The sequence below is a fragment of the Embiotoca jacksoni genome, unplaced genomic scaffold (assembly GCF_022577435.1).
Source record: "Embiotoca jacksoni isolate LCO1_2020_lvr unplaced genomic scaffold, fEmbJac1.0.p SCAF_12, whole genome shotgun sequence".
NCBI classification, from domain to species: Eukaryota; Metazoa; Chordata; class Actinopteri; family Embiotocidae; genus Embiotoca; species Embiotoca jacksoni.
In genome coordinates this window covers 3,893,043-3,912,500 of record NW_027185252.1, presented here as the reverse complement: position 1 = coordinate 3,912,500, position 19,458 = coordinate 3,893,043, and the positions used below count along the sequence as shown (strand labels likewise).

At 41.2% G+C, this 19,458-nt stretch overlaps 1 protein-coding gene across 3 annotated transcripts in view; it reads left to right on the top strand.

Moving 5' to 3' along the window:
* Positions 1-19,458, top strand: part of slc8a1b (solute carrier family 8 member 1b) — a 139,959-nt gene that overhangs the window by 96,373 nt on the left and 24,128 nt on the right. For all 3 annotated transcript variants that reach the window (XM_069144287.1, XM_069144286.1, XM_069144288.1), the window contains exons 6-7: positions 12,297-12,448; positions 17,061-17,160. In XM_069144287.1, coding sequence (XP_069000388.1) covers positions 12,297-12,448; positions 17,061-17,160 — 252 coding nt within the window. The remainder of the gene's footprint in view (positions 1-12,296; positions 12,449-17,060; positions 17,161-19,458) is intronic.

Here is a 19,458-nt window from a genome sequence, read left to right as displayed (position 1 = left end):
AAAACAAAATCATTATTAGACTTTTCAGAGAACATGTTGCTGCCTCTGCTAAGTTTAATTGGCAGCGGTATTGTAATGTTTTTTTACAATGGTGCTAGTTTTTCATAATTTTACAGTTTCTTAGAGCTCACAGCAATGTATTTAGTTGTTGTTTTTTTTTATCACGGGTCTAAAAGGTCAATATGTTTGTAATTTTCTCTTACATATGACAAAGAAAATTAGCAAAGCCTCACATTTGAGAAGCTGTGATAAATAAATTGGGCAAGTTTGCTTGAAAAATGACAAAAAATAGTCAATAATTAAAGTTACTGATTAATTTACTAAGTAGTTCATAAAGTGACTAATTGTTGCGCAGACTACCGTCTTGTATTAGAAATGCAAACATCATAGAGTGTAAACATTAGTATAATACTTTAAACAGTTATTATGTAGTCTGGGATTGGGACACAATATAAAGCACCAGCTTCAGAAACACCTGCTTCTGTTGTTATTAATCCATTAAATGGTCGTTATCAATTCTTCCCCCTCCACCTCCAAGTCAGCTTCGTTGTGTGTTATCGACGACATCTACAGTTTTACTATTGAGATTTGTAAGACGACGTATGATCGTCAGAGAGTAACAGCAACAGGCGAATTCGACCCGTGTTGTCATGGCATCGATAATCAACACGTGACACGGTCCCAGTTTGGTTAGGTTTAAGCAGCGACACTACTTGGTTGTATAATGACAGTCTAGGTACAGTTTTCCCAGTCTGAAGTATACTTATGGAATTGATGACGGCCATTTAATATCCTGATAATATTTGAATTTAATGACAGAAACCCAAAGTTCAACAACAGCAAAGCGAACACGTTTGATTTCTATGTGATCAGTGCATAAGAGACATTTGTTGTCATTGTAGACGCTATAAAAATATTTTAATGATATTCATAATGTTCAAAGACAAATGTGATAGCCCAGACAAGAGCACTTAACAGTTGGCAAGTAAAAATCACTTAACAGCTGGCGACGCTATAAGAAATCAAATTAAAGCATCAGTTGCACCTATTTCATATCGCTGAAGTGATAACATGCAGAGCTGCTCCCTCGTGTTCCCTCTTGTTTTAACCGGCCTGTTGATTTGGGATTCAGGTTGAACCCACGCTGGAGCGATTCTGCTGCTCCCTCCTTTACTTCTCAGTTTTTCCTTCCTTTTTTCCTACTTCTCCTCCTCTGCGTCCCCTCAGAGGTACATACACCAAACTTAGAGGGAATCACACCTGTCCTCTCCTTTCTCCTGCCTTCCTCTTCCTCCTGATCTGTTTTCCCCTCCTCCTCTGGCCGAGAGCTTTTCATACTGAGATCTGATCTCTGCTGGTACCTGAAAATATCACATCTCCCTTCAAAGTGTTCACATGAGGATGGATAATGGATTGTTGGCACCAAAAAAAAATGATACGAAGAGGTAACACACAAGATGGTGGTCCCTGTCATTCATGTGATGCACCGATGGGCAGCGAACTCCCTTCACCCCGGTGAAGACTGGCCTTAAGTTAAAATTCTAACTTTATTTTGTATCATTGGAAGATGGGAAGCACGTAATATATCACAGTGCTGATGCAGCAATTTATTCCCACAGTGGAAGAAAAAGTGTTGTTAAAGTGAAAAAAACGATTAACTTTTGTGGCATTATGGATTTTTATGAATTATTATCAGCTAGCATGTGTCAAATATATATTATTTAAAGATACATGGCATATGCAGAAAGATAGAATAGCAAAACAAAAGAAAGTTGAAACAATAGAAGAAGAGGAAGTTACCTGTCACCCAGCCTGAAGTCTCTCCTACTCAATGTGCCACACAAACTATTTTTAAAACCCACTGGATTATCTGAAGAATACAACAACATGGGGTTGTTCGTCTTAGCTCATAAAACGTTGGCATTTTGGAGATGCACGGTTTTCACAGGAGAGAAATTTGTTAGCATTTGCTTACAATAATAATAACGGAGTGAGGATTCACTGAAATGAAAATGCTTTTATTTCAAATGCTGCTATATAGTGTTTTTTTTCTGTAGAGGTTTCAGATGTGTGTGTTAGTGTGTGCAGTTCAGGATGTGTAGAGTGTGTGTGTGTGTGTGTGTGTGTGTGTGTGTGTGTGTGTGTGTGTGTGTGTGTGTGTGTGTGTGTGTGTGTGTGTGTGTGTGTGTCTGTGTGTGAGTGTGTGTGTTTCCTCAGTCCCATGCTGAAACTGTGCATCTGTTTTCCACTGCGTTGTTCATGATCTCATCCGAGGTACTTATCTCCATTTTTCTATCGCGATGTAATGTAATACAGAGTTGTGAGAACACGAGAGATTTTCCACTTCTTGTTTGATGCCTTTCAAACACACTCATTTTGAAAGGCACACTAAACTAAACAGTCATTTCGTTTCGTACAGTTTATTAAACGTATTCATACCAGAGACCGTATTCAAAAGACATTAAATCTGGTACAAAGCATCTTTCCTCTTTTTAAGATTAGTCACTAGCTAAATAAACAAGTTGTTAAATCTACAGTTTTATATGAATTTAGCAGTTTATATTAGAAGCAAAAAAGAAAATCAAGTGATCGACAAACTAATGTTAATGAGTTTAAAGTAAAGCAGAACGTCACTGTTTTCAGGTCGCTGTCTAAAAGGAGTTTTATTACCACTAAACTCTCTTCAGCTCTTCTGGCTACACTCATTAAAGGTAGCTTAGTCTCTGTCTCTGTTACATACACACACACACACACACACACACACACACACACACACACACACACAAACACAAAGAACAGCGTTATGAGTGTGTTAATGGCAGTGTGTGTGTTTACCAGGCATCAGCGGTGTTTATAGTGATGACGGGATCAAAGATGAGGGCTGGATATCACATTATCACAGTCAGGAGATCAAACACACCTCCGGGACACACACACACACACACACACACACACACACACACACACAGGCACACACACTCAGTTTAGGGGCTGCAATAGCTTTGTGTGTTTAATGAGTGTGTTTTATGAACTGATGTCATGGTTCTCTGTGCTAAATGAGCCCTGCACAGATCTTTATGGCCGTGGCCCGTCTCTCCGAGTGTCCGTGTAAATGTGTATTTGTGCATGTTTAGTCCGTCTCTGTGCTGGTAGACACTCTTATCGTTATGTGGCTGCTTGTGTAAACACCTGACTCTATGACTGGTTAGGATTTTCCAAATTAGAGGAAAAAGCTCTGTCATATAATATTCAGTAAAATTACACTCAATACAAACAATACTTAATACTTTTTAAACTAAGCACTGCAGCTGACCTTTCATTTTTAAATGCTTCCCACAAACAAATTGGTAAAATCCTTCAGAGTAAATTTTGTTTCGCTATAAAACCCATTTGTAAAGCTTCTTTTTGTATTTGTATATTATCGTTTTTAGTTCCTTTTCAGCGTGTTGTGGCTCTGTTTGGTCCCAGCCCACGCCACTTGAAGAGATTTGAGATAGTAATATCACATGCAGTGTTTCTCCTTAGATGGAGTTGTAGCAGCAGAGGTGAAGCCACATGTGTGCAGAAATGTTTGTTCTTTATTTTTCACGTGTGTGTGTGTGTGTGTGTGTGTGTGTGTGTGTGTGTGTGTGTGTGTGTGTGTGTGTGTGTGTGTGTGTGTGTGTGTGTGTGTGTGTGAAAAGGTCCTGTGCACTCCCAAAGTGTGCTCTGCCAAGAGGTTTCTCTGCCGGCACCAGAAGGGCTCTTGAGGTCTAAGTACATCCTGTATGAGAGCATTGGTCCACAATAATGAGCAGGGAGAATATCTGTCGGGCAAACATATACAGTGTCTCATCATTCAGGAAAATATACTTTTATTGAACGTAATAAAATATCCGCTTTATCAGCTTTTTTATTTTTTTAAGAAAATATATATCAATAACCTCATCTAAAAATTCAAACAGAATTCAAACAAGCTATTTCCTATTAGCGAGCTGACCTTCATTCTCCAAGTTATTTAGTCTTAGCACCACTTCACACATCAATGACCTGCTGTAGGTTATACTAATTAAAAAGTAAGCGCTTGCGTCTCTTACACAGTTCACCGTCACCAAAATTACATATCAATGGCCTCCTGTTGGTTATACTACAAAACTTAATTTAAAAAAAAATGTGTTGATTCATAATTTTGAGGATTTTCTTTTCTTTTTTGAAAAAAAAAAAAAAAAAACAACAGGAGGAGGTCATTGATATGTGAAGTTGTTTTGGTGACACTACACTGAAAAAGACAGACACAAGTTATTGAATAATGAAAAAACGTAAAACTATCTTTTGAGTGAACATGATCGAAAGCAGCTTTTCTGCCCAAATTTGACAGATCCAAACAATTTGTTACTTTCGCCGCAGCTTCATCCATAAACAAGTCGTGTGCTTCGTATGTGAAAAGTACATAAATGTGATCCAGTGTGTAGTAGAGGTTTCACTGTAATAAGGAATATAACTATTTACTCTTTGTAATTGCTCTGTAAAGAGTAATAAATCAGTTGTGGACAGCATTAATTTGGCCAACATTAACACTGCACTTTTAGTAAATTAACTTCTTCTACAGAGAGAATGTAAAATAAATTTTCTCAATGCTATTTGGCACAAACCGACATATTTCAAATAGGCTTTTAAGCATCCTGCTCCAGAGACAGCAGCCGAAAACCCAGCGTTGATTAATGTGTGAACTACGCCTTCAGATATAAATTCCAGAAAATAGCCCGAACATTCAAGGGTGCGTAAAATCGAGGGAACAAAGTCAGCTTTTCTTGTTGGAATTGAACACGGTCCAGTTTCATCTTTTATCAAACCGGTACTTTAAAATATTAGTAAAGTGCGTCTGAGCCAAAGATGAAAGCCGGATGTTCCTTTCCTTTTTTTTTTTCTGGTTCATTTATTTGGTTTCATTTTACTGCGAGCGAAGCAGGTTGACGGGATTAATGCACTGACTCAACAAGCGGCGCATCTTGACATTTGCTATGCCGACACGAGGAGTTACACATCACGCACAGTGAGAAGATGGAAAATGGAAACAGAGTAGTTCAGTATTTTCTCATGCAGCTGTTTGACTTCACTGAAAACAGAATATGTTACTAACGATAGGGCTTTCGCACCGTTCGGTGCTCGGGCCCCAACAAAGAACAAGGTTTTCACATGTGGCGGCGCTCAGCGGACGGTTGAGGGCTGTTGCCACCTGCAGGGTGAAACTTTGGAAACTCGACAACTATCAAAGCTTCAACAAGCGTTACAACATTTGTACCATTTTATTTCATTTCCAGTGCTGTTCATTTGTTGCTGACACCACGAAAAGGCTCGTGATCAGCTTTCCCACCGATATTTCCCATCCTCCTCTACTTCTGGCTGAGTTTTCTGTCATGTTCCTTTCAGCACCCTCCAGAGAGAAGGTGTGAACTTGAGTCCAGGTTGGGTTTTATTTTGTGGAGGTGGAACTTAATATCTAATATTTGCGTGTGCTGACACGCCCAGTCACAGATACTACAGTGCTGTTGACAATATGTGTGTAAGGTGGGTTTTTCTATTTTAACCTCTAGAACCCGCTGAAGGCAAAATGCGATCCACTATACCCACTTTGTATGAAAAAAACCAACATATTTGTGGGCCTACGCTACAGTTGAGTTATTAGCATCTCACATGGCCGTATTGACCCAGAGTCACTGATGACATTGATTTTCCGTCTGGCACTAAGTGCGTATTTCTTCAAATTGCTCAGTCGTACAGTGTCCCACAAACATGGTTCAGATGTTGCTAGATTCTGGACAATCTCCTCTGCACAACTATGAAACGACATCTCTACTGAAAATAGTTTCTGGTGAAATACATGTACAAACAAAACAATTTTACAGGACGAAATAATTTGTTTCCTTGATGTAAAGGCTTATTTACAAAATCTGTAAGTGTTATCAAATTAAATGATAAAAGTTGTGGGTAGCCTAGAGTGTCTTGAAAAAAAACAACTGGATAAAGCGTGAATGACGAAGAGATAAACTTATAGTTCAATGTAGTGAAATTAACTTGAAAATCGCAGTGTTCAAAAAGCTGAATTCATTTTCAGAAGACCTCTTGCGATAGAGCAGGTTTTGGATTTGGTCTGGAGGAGCCTCGGGACAGCAGGAGGCAGAGGAGAGTTCACTGCAGCCCCCTGAACCTCCATCAGTCAGCCGGGTGGGAGAAAGTGCAGCGTGAGGAAGGAACAGTGCTGGGAGGGAAAACAGCTGAAAACACACGTGCCCTGCAGAGGGTGATGACCCCATGTCCTTACACACACACACACACACACACACACACACACACGGAAACTCAAATTAACCACTCACACAGTCAAACATACATGTGCCCACACACATGCATAGACGAGCATATGTATCTGTGTGTAAATTTATTTGACAGATTTTGTCTGACAGCAATGGCATCCTCTTCTCATCCTCCTTTTCCTTATGACCTTTCTCTGCCCCAAGTGTGTGTGTGTGTGTGTGTGTGTGTGTGTGTGTGTGTGTGTGTGTGTGTGTGTGTGTGTGTGTCAGTATCTGTATGCGCGTGTTTTGTTATGCAATACTACATAACATCTTTGTTAAGCCTGGCATTGATTAAGATGGTACATTTTTCAAAACAGCGTGAAATAATTGGAGACACAGCACCCACCAGCCTCTCCCCACAATGAGTCTCATCATTAGTACATTACATTTCCATAACGTTCGAACTCAGTGAACCCTGTGTTGCCATTGTGTACAACGGTAAACAACGTCAGGAATACATTTTAATGAGGTGCTGTGTATCATTTGCTCTGCCATTAATCAGTATAAATTACCCAACAATGTATCTTTATTGCAGCAATATGCAGCTGTAAGTGAGTAACCTTCACATTAGGAATGATTCATGCTCATTGGACATTAATGTTGCTGTTGTTTTGTTTATTTTATCAGTTAAATACATGATTATAATAATTTTCTTGCATATGCGGTGATAAATAGTGTAAATAAACATGTGGATGGTGGAACAGAACATTACATTGATTAGATTGTAGACCCGTAGAATCAATCAGGGTCTTCTTGCTTCACTGCTGCAATACAAGTTCCAAGACGATAGATTGCCTTGGAGAGCTTTTGCTGGAAGCAATTGTGAGACAGTGAAAAACCGTATTGTACATTGTCATTAAACAAGAGTTAGACTCAGTGTTGTAAAATCGAGTTTTTACAGTAGTACAATAATCATTCACGTAAGTAACGACTACCTGTTAAATTAGTAAGATTGTGCTTCATGTCAGGAGGAAACAAAGTATCACAAATGAAAGGTCAACACATTTTTATGTGATAAAAAATAATTAAACTAATAATTCAACATGTACAAATTTCACGAGTAAAAATGAGCGAAATATACAAGTTATAATGTTACATTAGCAGGACAGCAGCTTCACATAACATATACGTTTTACTTGGCTGAATTTGCACTGCATCTCATTTCCTGTTTCAATCTTTGTTTTAAAGTTCCTCACAAAACTTTGACCGCCGGTCGTCGCCTTTATATGTTTCCTGTGTTTGTACCGTAGCGTCTAACCTCACAACCCGATACTACACCAAAGCATGTAATACACCCGTCAGTCCACCACAGGATAACGTCTCAGTGTCATGTTTTTGTTTTGCCCAGGTATAAAAACGAAGGTGTCGTAGGTTGAGCTACCAAAAACCACGTTGTTAGGTTGTTAGGTTTAGGAAAAAAATGACTTTGGCTGGTGTTATGGAAGGATTTCAAACCTCTCAAACCTCTCAAACCCTGCTCTCCTGTCCTATACTCTGTTAAAACAACCTCCGTTACATGACATTCATCACGTTACCTCTGTCACATGACCTCCTTTTTCGACCCTGGTCATACATACGAGTACATTTCACATCTAGACGAGGCAAAAATGTCCCTCTTCCTCCTCCAACACCATCTTCTCACTCTACATCTTACATCTACACTCATTTTTCCCGATTCTCATCTTCTCCTCTTCACCCCCGTTTCTCTTCTTTCCACTTTTCTGTCTGCTCATACCTGTCTGACATCTCTACTTTTCTCCTCACCCTTTTCTCACCTTCCTTCACATTTCAGTTTTCACTATTTCTTTTCTCCCGCTGTCTTCTCACCTTTCCCAAGACTCCCATCACGTTTTTAAAAGTACTTGTCCTGCTCTTAATTTGCATCCTTCTCTGGGACTCTCCAAAAGTGTGACAGTGAAAAAAACTCCTTCCTCCTCCTCCTCCTCCTCCTTCTTTTCCTTGTCCCTTGCTGTACTGTTTAATCCTGTCAAGCACCGTGTCTTGTCTTTTTCCTTCCTGTCTTCTTCCTCCGTCCGTCTGCTCATCTCCTCCTTGACACTGCAGACGTTTCTCCCCTCTTCACCTCCTCTTGTCTCGTACGCTGACAGTTTGCAAAGATACCTCCCCTCTTCCTCATCTTCCTCTGATGACACCTGAGTCCATCAGACGTGAAAAAAAAATCCTGTCTTCTCCTCCTTTCTGTCAATCGTTCTTTCTTTCCTTCCTTTTTTCACTTTTTACTCCCCTTGTGGAGCCTCTCCTCCAGTTTTCCTCTCCCTGTCGTCCTCCATAACTTCCGTTAAACTCGGGACTCCAAAGCATGACAAGGTGTGAAATCCCACTCACCCACTAAACACATGCTACCTCCTGTCAGCACGTATTGACCTATGTTTCATCCAGACGAAGACGCAGAGACATTTTAGAGACAGAAATATTTGTAAAAAGCTACGAAAATTTTCCCCTAAAACATTTAAGTCATCTGTGCAAGCAGCTTATTGCTTTATCACAAACTCTACTGGCCGTAGTAATGATGACGGGAGCGAAGTAGGAAGTCAGGACACGGGACTTTCACCCACGAGACCTGCATGTACGGTTTGAAAACAAAAGTCATTTTCAGTAGCCAAAGTTATTTTAGCTCGCAATTTATGTCACAAATGTTTAATTTGTTTTTAAATGCTGATCAATATAAAGACCTAAAGACATGCAAGCCAATGTTTATGAAAAACTATAGAATAGTGTTTTTACACTGTGTTTGACCTTATTATTAAGTTAGACCGTAGAGGCATTAATACAGAGGAAAAGAGCTGTGTCAAGTTTTCCAAATGATTTAATGATTTGAAGATCTGCATGATGGGAGAGAGATGCGACCAATTGTCCTCACATGGACTCATTTGTTCCCAATGAAAACACAGAGGTAGGTGTATTCGTTTGGCAGCCACGTTGTCGAGGTTGCTAACTCAATAGGTCGTCTGCTCTTGGTTGGATTTTTCTGACAGTTTGCTGAAGCCCGTTTGAATTGAATCTGGAAAAGGGGAAGAGAATGAATTAAAGAGCACAAGATGTAGAGAAAAAGGATGAACCCAAACGGGAGGTTTTAATTGTGAGAAGCAGAGACAAAGACAATGAGGATGAGAGACGGTGGATCAAAAGGAAAATAGAGATTAAGAGAGAAGGAGGCGGGCCTTGAGATGGTTATGTAACAAAAACACAGTTATTTAAAGATACTGCAGAGGTAGAATATGTCCTCATATTTGGTGTCAGTTTATTTAAAGACATAGTATACATACGCAGTGTAGTAATACCTCTAGGAGTGTAATTAGAAAATGAATTCAATGATCCTTAATGCTGAATTCCCTGTGTATTCAAAGCTGTAGCTATATTTCTGTGTATCTGCCGTGAGTCTGAAACACATTTCGTTGTATTTAATTGAATTGAGCTGCAAAGCAGCAGAGAGGGACAGCAGAGGGGAAAAGACCCAAATGATAAATGGTGCCGACAGCAGCTTTGACAAGAAGTAGCATCCAAGTACCCGGCAACAGTCAACCTCTGTCAGGTCCATTTACACGCGCGCGCGCACACACACACACACACACACACACACACACACACACACACACACACACACACCACACAGAGGGAGTTTACAGCTAACAAGGATACCGCCAGGCCGTGTTCATCCCACATGAGGTTTAATGTAGGCTGTTAATTGAGTTCATTAAATCGCCATTACATGGAGTGCAACGGTGTGTGTTTTTGTGCGCGCGCGCGTGTGTGTGTGTGTGTGTGTGTGTGTGTGTGTGTGTGTGTGTGTGTGTGTGTGTGTGTGTGTGTGTGTGTGTGTGTGTGTGTAAATGATTGTGAATTCAAGTTAACTAAGAGAACCTTGAAGGGCATGAGAGGTATAATTTTCACCCAGCAGTTTCAGTGAAAAGGTTATATTCGACGTGACTTTCAGAGCAAACTATTCCAATTTCGAAGATGTCTGGAAAACTTTCATGATTGAAGAGTTTTGTGAATGTTCTCCAATACAAAAAAGACCCCCTGCTGTAGGTCATTTAGGAAAGCAGCTTATTGTGATCCATTAAGTTGCATTTTATGAACAGTGGCTTTTGGGGCCGAAGTTATTCTGGCCGGAACAAATCAGCAAAGTGAGGTGTCATAATTGTAAATCCACAAAGTTAACATAGAGGAGCTCAGGGTGGATGGATGGTTGGATTTTAACCCAGGAGACTTCTAGTCTTTATAGGGACAAAAGACATAAAGGCTCTCTCAACCACTGGCAGGGTTCAGGGTGTCTGTGTTTGATTGACAGTAGTTAGTTATTGGACAGTGAAACAGAGGCAAAGGAAACAACTTTGCGCTATAGTTTATAAGCCATGGGAACACAGTGTGTTGTTACCAGTGGGTCTGAAGTGCAATGACCACAACCACATCTAAACCTAGACTGTATATGAAAATGCTCGTAGTCTCTGGAAGGTGAAGCCATCGCGGCAGTGCCTAAAAGTGCAATACCACTGAGGGCCACTATGGGCTGGCTTTAACGTCCATTTAAAAAGCGTAAACTTTTCTCATTAAGTTATGTTTAGGGGCGTGCCTGGTTTAATTGACATGCCTGGGATGTAGTCCGGTTTCTCATATAGGTGGTCGGGGTCATACTGTCCTCAGATCCAGCCAGTTAGCATTGTGCTTCATTCCTGGTGAATGCTTGGTTGTTTACAGAGATATGTATGCTGCAGTGAGCAAAAATAACCTGCAGGAAGCCACGACGCCAAACTGCGCCTCTTGCTTTACGATGGAGAACACGCCTGAGCAAAGTGCTCCTAGCAGAAATGTGCATGGGCTGTTAGTGCGAGGGAGCTATAAGCTGCATGCAGTAATTCAACTGAGGGGCACAAATGACCAGTGAGTCGGTGTAGACCCACAATGCACTGGTCTGTAATGGAAGGCGATGCCATGGATAACCGTTCCCCCATGGAAAATTTGATCATGACCGTTCTCTCTGCCCCTCACCCTTTGATACTGGCGGCGAGTCCTGCCTCTACAGTGAATCTCAATTACTGACACACACCAAAAAGAGGGAGAAAGGGGTAGGGGGGGAGTGAGAGACAGAGCCACAGAGATAATGAGAAGACAGAGGAACTTAAGGATGTATATTTCATTTAGTTGGTGAGGAGTGTAAACCTAATTAGGTGAGATGAAACGACAGACACATCCAGATATTAATTTAACACAAAGGGTGGCACTGGAAGTGGAAATTACGATTCACTTTGCTGATTTAAATCACTTTGTTCGGCTCAGTTCAAACATTCGCTGTCTTTTAACGAGGAAGTAGCACACTGTATCACAGCTGAGCCACCAACAGTACTTTCAGCCGCCTGTGAGACGAGCTCCGCTGTTAAAAAGCCTGATGATACATGATAACCAATTCAGTTTGAAGGTTCGTGGTACCTTGGATGCATTTGGAGTGTGTTTAATAAAGGAAAGCACTCAGGTGTTTTAAAGAATTACAGTGGACAGATGAGGTGCCGGCGTTACACATTAAACCTGAACACTGCCGAGTCCTGACACAAACTGACAGTTTGTGTCTCTGGCCTGCAGTAAACGTCCACATTTTTAAACGTCTCGGAGGTTTTGTGGAAACCGAAGGAGATGACACATTGTTTCGCAGAAATCCCAGGGACACTGCATTACTGTTTATTTATAGTTTCACCTGACACGTCACCTATTCACTTAAGTGCTTTCTGACATTAAAAGCTTGCTGAAAAGGAAGAAAAAAATCTGAAATTATTTTTTCCTACTTTCTGCTTCACTCCTACTCAATGATTATTCCCAGCTGGAAACTTTGTAGATCTTTCTTCTTTTTTTCGCTGGTAAATCTGTTGAATGATCCCTTTAACATGACCAAAGCCTGACTATTCTGTTCTAACATTAACATTGGTTGTTGTCTTTTGGTGTTTTCAGAGGAACAGCCGAAGGAAGAGCAAGTGGAAGAGGAACAAGAGGCGCTGACAGGAAAAGATGAAGAGGAGCGGCGCATTGCTGAAATGGGCCGTCCCATGCTGGGAGATCATGTCAAACTGGAGGTCATCATAGAGGAGTCATATGAGTTCAAGGTAAGGCTGGGTGTGTGTGTTTCTGTGGTCTGATGATGGTTACAAGTCGAAGGTTAATCACTCAGACATAACTGGCAGGAGCTCATGTTTCACCTGGGAAGTCTGATTTCTGCTCCATCTGAGCCCATTCACATCCATGTGTCTGTTCGTGTTTTTAGGCTTTACGTAATTCTCTTGACATTTGAATTTCTAAAACTCACTATATAGTACCACTTTCTGGTAAATTTGCTGTAGCTCTCCGAAACACCGGAGAGGACACAAATCCCTGCTGGATTAGGACTCTCCGCTTCCAGCTTCTTTTTTAATTTAGAAGTATCTCAGATGGAGGCATGTTTTCCAAACTGCAATGCTCTCTGTGTTATTTCACATTCACTGGGGACCTTTCTTATTACTCTAAAATGTGACTTGTAGACTTTGCTTGTTAAGATGATGTGCACTCCCCCCTGCCTGTCTCTATGAAAGTTAATCCACAAAATAACTACAGGATTCACACGTGATAATCTAGAACAACAGGATTATTTCATCACACAAAGGCAATCAGTTTCAATATAATTGAATCACATCTGTAAACACTATTAATCATTCCTGGCAGTGGACACTGAAACATCAAGATACATCAAGGACATTCTAGAAAAATTGCAACACTGATTTAAATTAAAGTGGTCACTCTAACATCAATATTGAATTGTTGAAGACAAAGCTTTCCAAAACATTGAATTCATATGAAGTGGTTCACTGTTTTGAAGCATAATTTAATACAGTCAAAATGGCAACATCTGCTGGTCAAATCACTGCGTTTGTATGGGTGAGTTAATTCTGAGGCAACATTGAAACCAGAATAACCAGAGCAATAGTATCACTTGTTTTTGTAATTGTTAAGTTTCTATCATGAAAACTGATCACTTTTATCAAAGACAAATCAGAATCAAATTATTAACCATGTAAACATGTCCATGTGGTGTTTATTTATGCTTTGAGACACATGAAAAAAAATCAGCAGTCAGCGCCGTGGCTGAATATTTCCACTTCGGAACTGCGATATGCCAATGACAGTTTCAAAAACACAGATTCAGACATCCGGGGTTTCATATGTCACATACCGTAGGAACCAATCCTGTCAACATGCAGGGTGGAGCTTTCCATATAATTGAGCTGCAGGCGAACGGTGGAGGGATGGTTTGAAATAGAGGTGGACACTGTTTGTATATCATAGATCCGTACTTACTGAATGAATGCAAAGGTGTAGACTTACATCTAAGCCACTTTAAGAAATTAGGATATTTTTTTTGTGATGAACCAAGGTCCTCCCTTCAGGACCTCGGTGTCTCAGGCTCTGCTCTCTCCATGTTCTCATCCTACCTCAACAACCGCACTTACGTAAGTGGGGTCCCTCAAGGCTCCGTCCTGGGTCCCCTCCTCTTCTCTCTGTACACCAACTCTCTCGGCTCTGTCATTCACTCACATGGCTTTTCCTACCACAGCTATGCTGATGACACCCAACTAATCCTCTTTTTTCCCCGATCTGAAACACAGGTAGCCGCACGAATCTCTGCCTGTCTGACTGACATCTCTCAGTGGATGTCCTCACACCACCTGAAAATTAACCTTGACAAGACTGAACTGCTCTTCCTTCCAGGGAAAAACTCTCCCACCCACGACCTGACTACTACCTTTGACAACTCGTTGTTATCCCCGACCCTGACTGCTAGGAACCTCGGCGTGACACTCGACAGTCAACTCTCTCTTTCTGCCAACATCACTGCAACAACACGTTCCTGTAGATACATGCTGCACAACATCAGGAGAATACGTCCTCTTCTCACTCAGAAGGCGGCGCAGGTTCTGGTCCAGGTTCTGGTCCAGGTTCTGGTCATCTCACATCTGGACTACTGTAACTCCCTCCTGGCAGGTCTACCTGTTAGTGTCATCCGACCTCTGCAGCTCATCCAGAATGCAGCAGCTCGACTGGTCTTTAACCTCCTAAATTCACTCGCACTACTCCGCTCCTCCACTCCCTTCACTGGTTACCAGTAGCTGCCCGCATCCGTTTCAAAACATTGGTACTTGCGTACCGTGCTGCGAACAGATCGGGTCCAGTGTACATCCAGGACATGGTCCAACCTTACATCCCAGCCCGCTCCCTCCGCTCTGCATCTACCAATCGGCTTGTTGCTCCCTCACTGCGAGCTAAACACTCTACAAAATCAAGACTGTTTTGACACCTCTCTGATACGATATGACTTTCTCATTTTCTGTGGCTCTGCTCGAATGCTCAATAATATGTAGCATTGCCTGTTTGTTTGGAGCGTGTCACTAATGTGATAGTTACTGATGTAAGACACAAATACACGTGCTCACAAAAACAGCACAAAACACCTTCCTCTTCTATGCTACTCACACACTCACAAACCGCTCTGATATGTACAGGAAATAATCTTTTGTGTATGCATCATTCCCATGCTCTCCTTCGCCCACGCAGACTTTTAAGAACAAGCGTAGATGTAATTACCATTTATGTTGCATATTGTGTGTGTGTGTGTGTGTGTGTGTGTGTGTGTGTGTGTGCATGTGCTAATGCATGTTCTCTGTTGCCGCTCCACCTACATGCTCACTCTAGACAGACAGTTAATAACAGACAGTAATAGCTTGCCACTTGACAGGACGCTATACTTTGTCGAGTAGTTCAGGACTTGAAATTGTGGATCCTATAGTCCTGAAATACGGCAGACAGAGGACAGCAGACCGAGACTGAATGAGAGAAAATAAAAAAGAGGTTGAAAGTTTGATCCGCAGAAAAGTTTGCTTGGAAGTTGGAAGTTTTCTTCTTGAATCTCAGATGAGCAATGGGCAAGTTTGGATAGTGTTGTGGCGACGGATAGCAGGAATGAAAGAACAGAACCTGATGTTGCAGCAGCTGGCGAGACAGAGACACATACAGAGGGGAGTTAATCATAAGGAGCTGGTCTCCTTCGCAGTGTAAGAGACACTTTTGACAAGTCTTAAAATATTGTTACCGATCTTTATCTATTTCTGTAAGTAAGCACTGATCATGACAGATACAAGGGAGGGAGAGCAGGTATTATTATATCAATATGCTGTATATATATTTTTTTTATGACGCTTTATTCTGCATTCAAATATGCATCAAAAAAAAATGTATATCATCTATCTATGATGATGAATATGCTGTAAAAATATTGGTTTGGAAACAAAAGTCATGTTAGACTGGGGGGGTGTGAAGAAAAGAGATTTATGGGGCAGCATCAGGTTGACAGTCTTGTTGCCCTTAACTGGATCGTCACTGGGGTTTATAGCACCACATACTGGTGACGGTAAACCATAATATATTTATTCATCCCGCTTAAGGGTATCACATGTGTACGCTCCTGCAGAGACACATGCACACAGATACACATCATATACATTTTACACCAGTGTCACAGAGTCTGAATTAAATGAAAGGGGGGGGAAGGAATAAAAAAGCAAGCAAAGGAGGTAAAAATAACAAACGAACACAGAATGAGAAAGACAGTATTACAAACACGTCGCTGAGTGCGGTAAACACTTCACATATAGTACAATAGGCAGATCAAAGCTGTGTGTGTGTGTGTGTGTGTGTGTGTGTGTGTGTGTGTGTGTGTGTGTGTGTGTGTGTGTGTGTATGCGTGCGTGCGTGCGTGTGTGTGTGTGTGCGTGTGTGTGTGTCCACGGCAGCAGCGAGGCACTCTTTACACCCCTAAGCTTCATTCAACACAATTAACGTCCCCGTTTCCCTGTGAAATGGAGAGAAAAAGGAGAGAAAGAGAAATCCCCACCGCCCTGCTAATTAATGTATGTGTGTGTGTGTGATGTGTGTGATGTGTGTGTGTGTGTGTGTGTGTGTGTGTGTGTGTGTGTGTGTGTGTGTGTGTGTGTGTGTGTGTGTGAGAGAGATGTGTGTCCATGTGTGCATCCTGGAGTGTTTGTGTGCCATCTCAATCTGTCATAGTTTCTTCCTTTTGAAGAAAACAGCAAAGGAAATATAAATACGAGGAATGAAGGAAGGAAACGAAGGAATGAGGGAGAAAGGAAGGAAAAAGGGAATAAACGGGGGAATCTGTGAAGAAGTGTGGAAATCCACAGTAGATAGGATAGATACACCTGAATGTAGAGTCTGTAACCATTTCAACTGAGCTATTTAGATATGTATGAAAAGTTAACCCACATATGTATTTTCACTGACCCGCTGGTGAGTCAGTCATAACAAACTCATGCTGTACACACAAACATTGGTCCAGTCCAGGAAACGACATTATAAATTCAAGCAGAGATCCAAAACTTGTCAGAGATACCAAATGTCAGATTGAATTGCTGGACAAAAAACATTATGAAGTGACGCATAGGAATAATGCAGCTTTAAAAAACGATGGAGTCTTGGCTTTTAATATTTCACTTAGTGCACTGGTACAGAAACTATATGTATGTTTTCAACCATCTTTTGTCCCCAGAAATTCTGAAAACTTTTGCATTTGCTCTAAAAGGATAGCACCAGCTTTGGTGTTTTATGACATAATTATTTTTTTTTTATGATTTAACATGTCATCTGTGTAATTATATGTCCGTCCTTTGGCAGAACACGGTGGACAAGCTGATAAAGAAGACCAACCTGGCTCTTCTGGTGGGAACCAACAGCTGGAGAGATCAGTTCATAGAAGCCATCACTGTCAGCGCAGGTAAGGCCAAAAGAGAGATGTATGAGTGTGTGTGCGTTTAACTGTACGTGTGTTAATCAGTTCAGTGCTGCTGAATCCAACTTTGAACTTGGCCTTTTTTACGAGGCAGATGTGTGCGTATGGTATATAAAAATATTTTTAGTGTGAACAGCTGCAGTTTTATAGTCTGTTGAGTTCTCTGATGTATTCTACTCTGTGCATTGTAACCATAAATATAACCCAAAATCTCAGAAATCTCATTACGTCCATCTCTTTAGAAAACAAAGTGGAGTCAAGTCAGTGTGTGTGTGTGTGTGTGTGTGTGTGTTACTACAAGAGCACATGGTCTGGGTTAGGGAAAAATAGAGACATGGCTGGGGTTTACAAACAAAAAACAACTAAAGAAAAAAACATTGTCAACACCTGGAATCAAACCTCGCTGTCTGCACTGCAGTCTGTGACTAATCTCACCAAGCCACCCCTCCCGCCTCCTGATACCGCCAAAAAATGTCCTTTGTGCTCTGTCCCGACACCTCCGCTGCGGGACCTCGGTCACATGATCCCACGTCACATGACTTTACATGCGTGCAAGTTTCACGCTTTTAAAATGTGTCACTGTCACACTTAGACAGACATTTACACGTATGTATGGTTCACGCTGACAAAACGTATAACTTTCACGCCTAAACAGCCCAATGTGGCAATGTCACATTTTGCTGTCGTGGGCCGGCGTGTCTATTTCACGCTTTAGCGTAATACTGGGTTGTTATAGGACTCCATAAGTAACAGTTTTTTTAGACTGCTGGTTATGTTTCATATCTTGATCTGGGATGATGTCCGCTACCGGTTTAAGTAATGCATGCATTTCATTGTCTGTTTTTTTTTAATTTTATGTGGACCTGCAGAATCCAAAACAAATTTCCTCATGGGGCCCAATATATTTATATCTTGATGTTCATCTTAAAAGACAGGAATATTTAACACTCGTGTCACGTGACTGTCAAAAAACTGCTATAAGCTCAAAAAAGATGTTCATGTCCCATGAAGATGCAGAAAGAGAGCAGCAAACAATATATCATGTAAACAGGGGTTGACAGAGAGCGAGCATGCACACGGTGTGAAAGCGCCTCTGAGAAACACATCAGTGTGGAAAAGGCAATAAATATATGAATTCAAATACATAAGTCAGGGCGTAAAAAAAAAAAAAAGTGAGTACACTAAGAGAAAGCGGGACAAGACTTTAAAAAAACAACTCGTGCAACAAATAAGCAGGTGAGGCTGGTGGAAGAGAGAGTGACAGAGAGGAGAGACGAGGGAGAACGCAGGTCAGAGAGCTGTGGAAAGAGAAAGCGGCAGGATTTTTTTCAGATTCACTGCAGAATCTTCACAGTTCATTAGTCTTGAAGTGGTACTTTGCCCTCTGGAGGCAGGATGACATCACTGCAGCTCGTCAGTGGAAAGAAGAGAGAATGAACAGCAATGGGTTTTTTTGAATAGCAGAGAGTTCCTGCTGCTGTGATGTTTAGAAATCTCTCTTGTCAATCACTTCCTTTGTGGATATTTCCTGGAAAAGACCGGAACAGAAAGTAAATGCAGATCAACTTGCTGCTGAGTCAGCCGTTACAAACTCAAGCTGTACAGCCAAACATTGGTTCAATCCAGGAAACTACATTTCGCATTCAAGTAGAGATCCAACATTTTCAGCGATACCACAGATCGGTACTTAAAAGAATAGTTCAGCATTTTTGGGATTATCATTCGCTTTCATGACAAGAGTTGGCTGAGAAGATCACTCTCATATCTCTAAAGTGAGAGCAGTGGCAATCTTCTCATCAACTCTCTGCTGTGTAACTAAGTAGCACAATATGTTTGGGGCACATTACGTACCATTAGTTGGAATAGTTTTACGACGTGGGCTGTTGACGAGTTATATGAGAATCATGTTTACTCCTGTAATGACGCTAATCGCTAGAAGCTAAGCACACGTTGGCCTCTTGCCCCTTCCCTTCGCTGCTCTTGGACATGGAGCTGCTGTGAAGGTTACATGAGGTCACCTGAGAGCAAAGCTGAATGTGCTGATTAGTGATGATATCATGAAATTACTGTAGTCTGCCTTTTCCCTACAGCCGCCTGAATGCATCAAAAACTCAAGGTTACACTTTTATGAACCGCATATACGAGAAGAATAACAAGGAAGAAGCAAGTCACTGTTAACGCAGTTAAACTGGAGCGAAACATGTATTTGTTTTGGTTTATTTCTTTATTTGGTGCAGATAATGATTCTTGTTGTGCTGGGCTTTGTACCCTCATGGTTGAAAT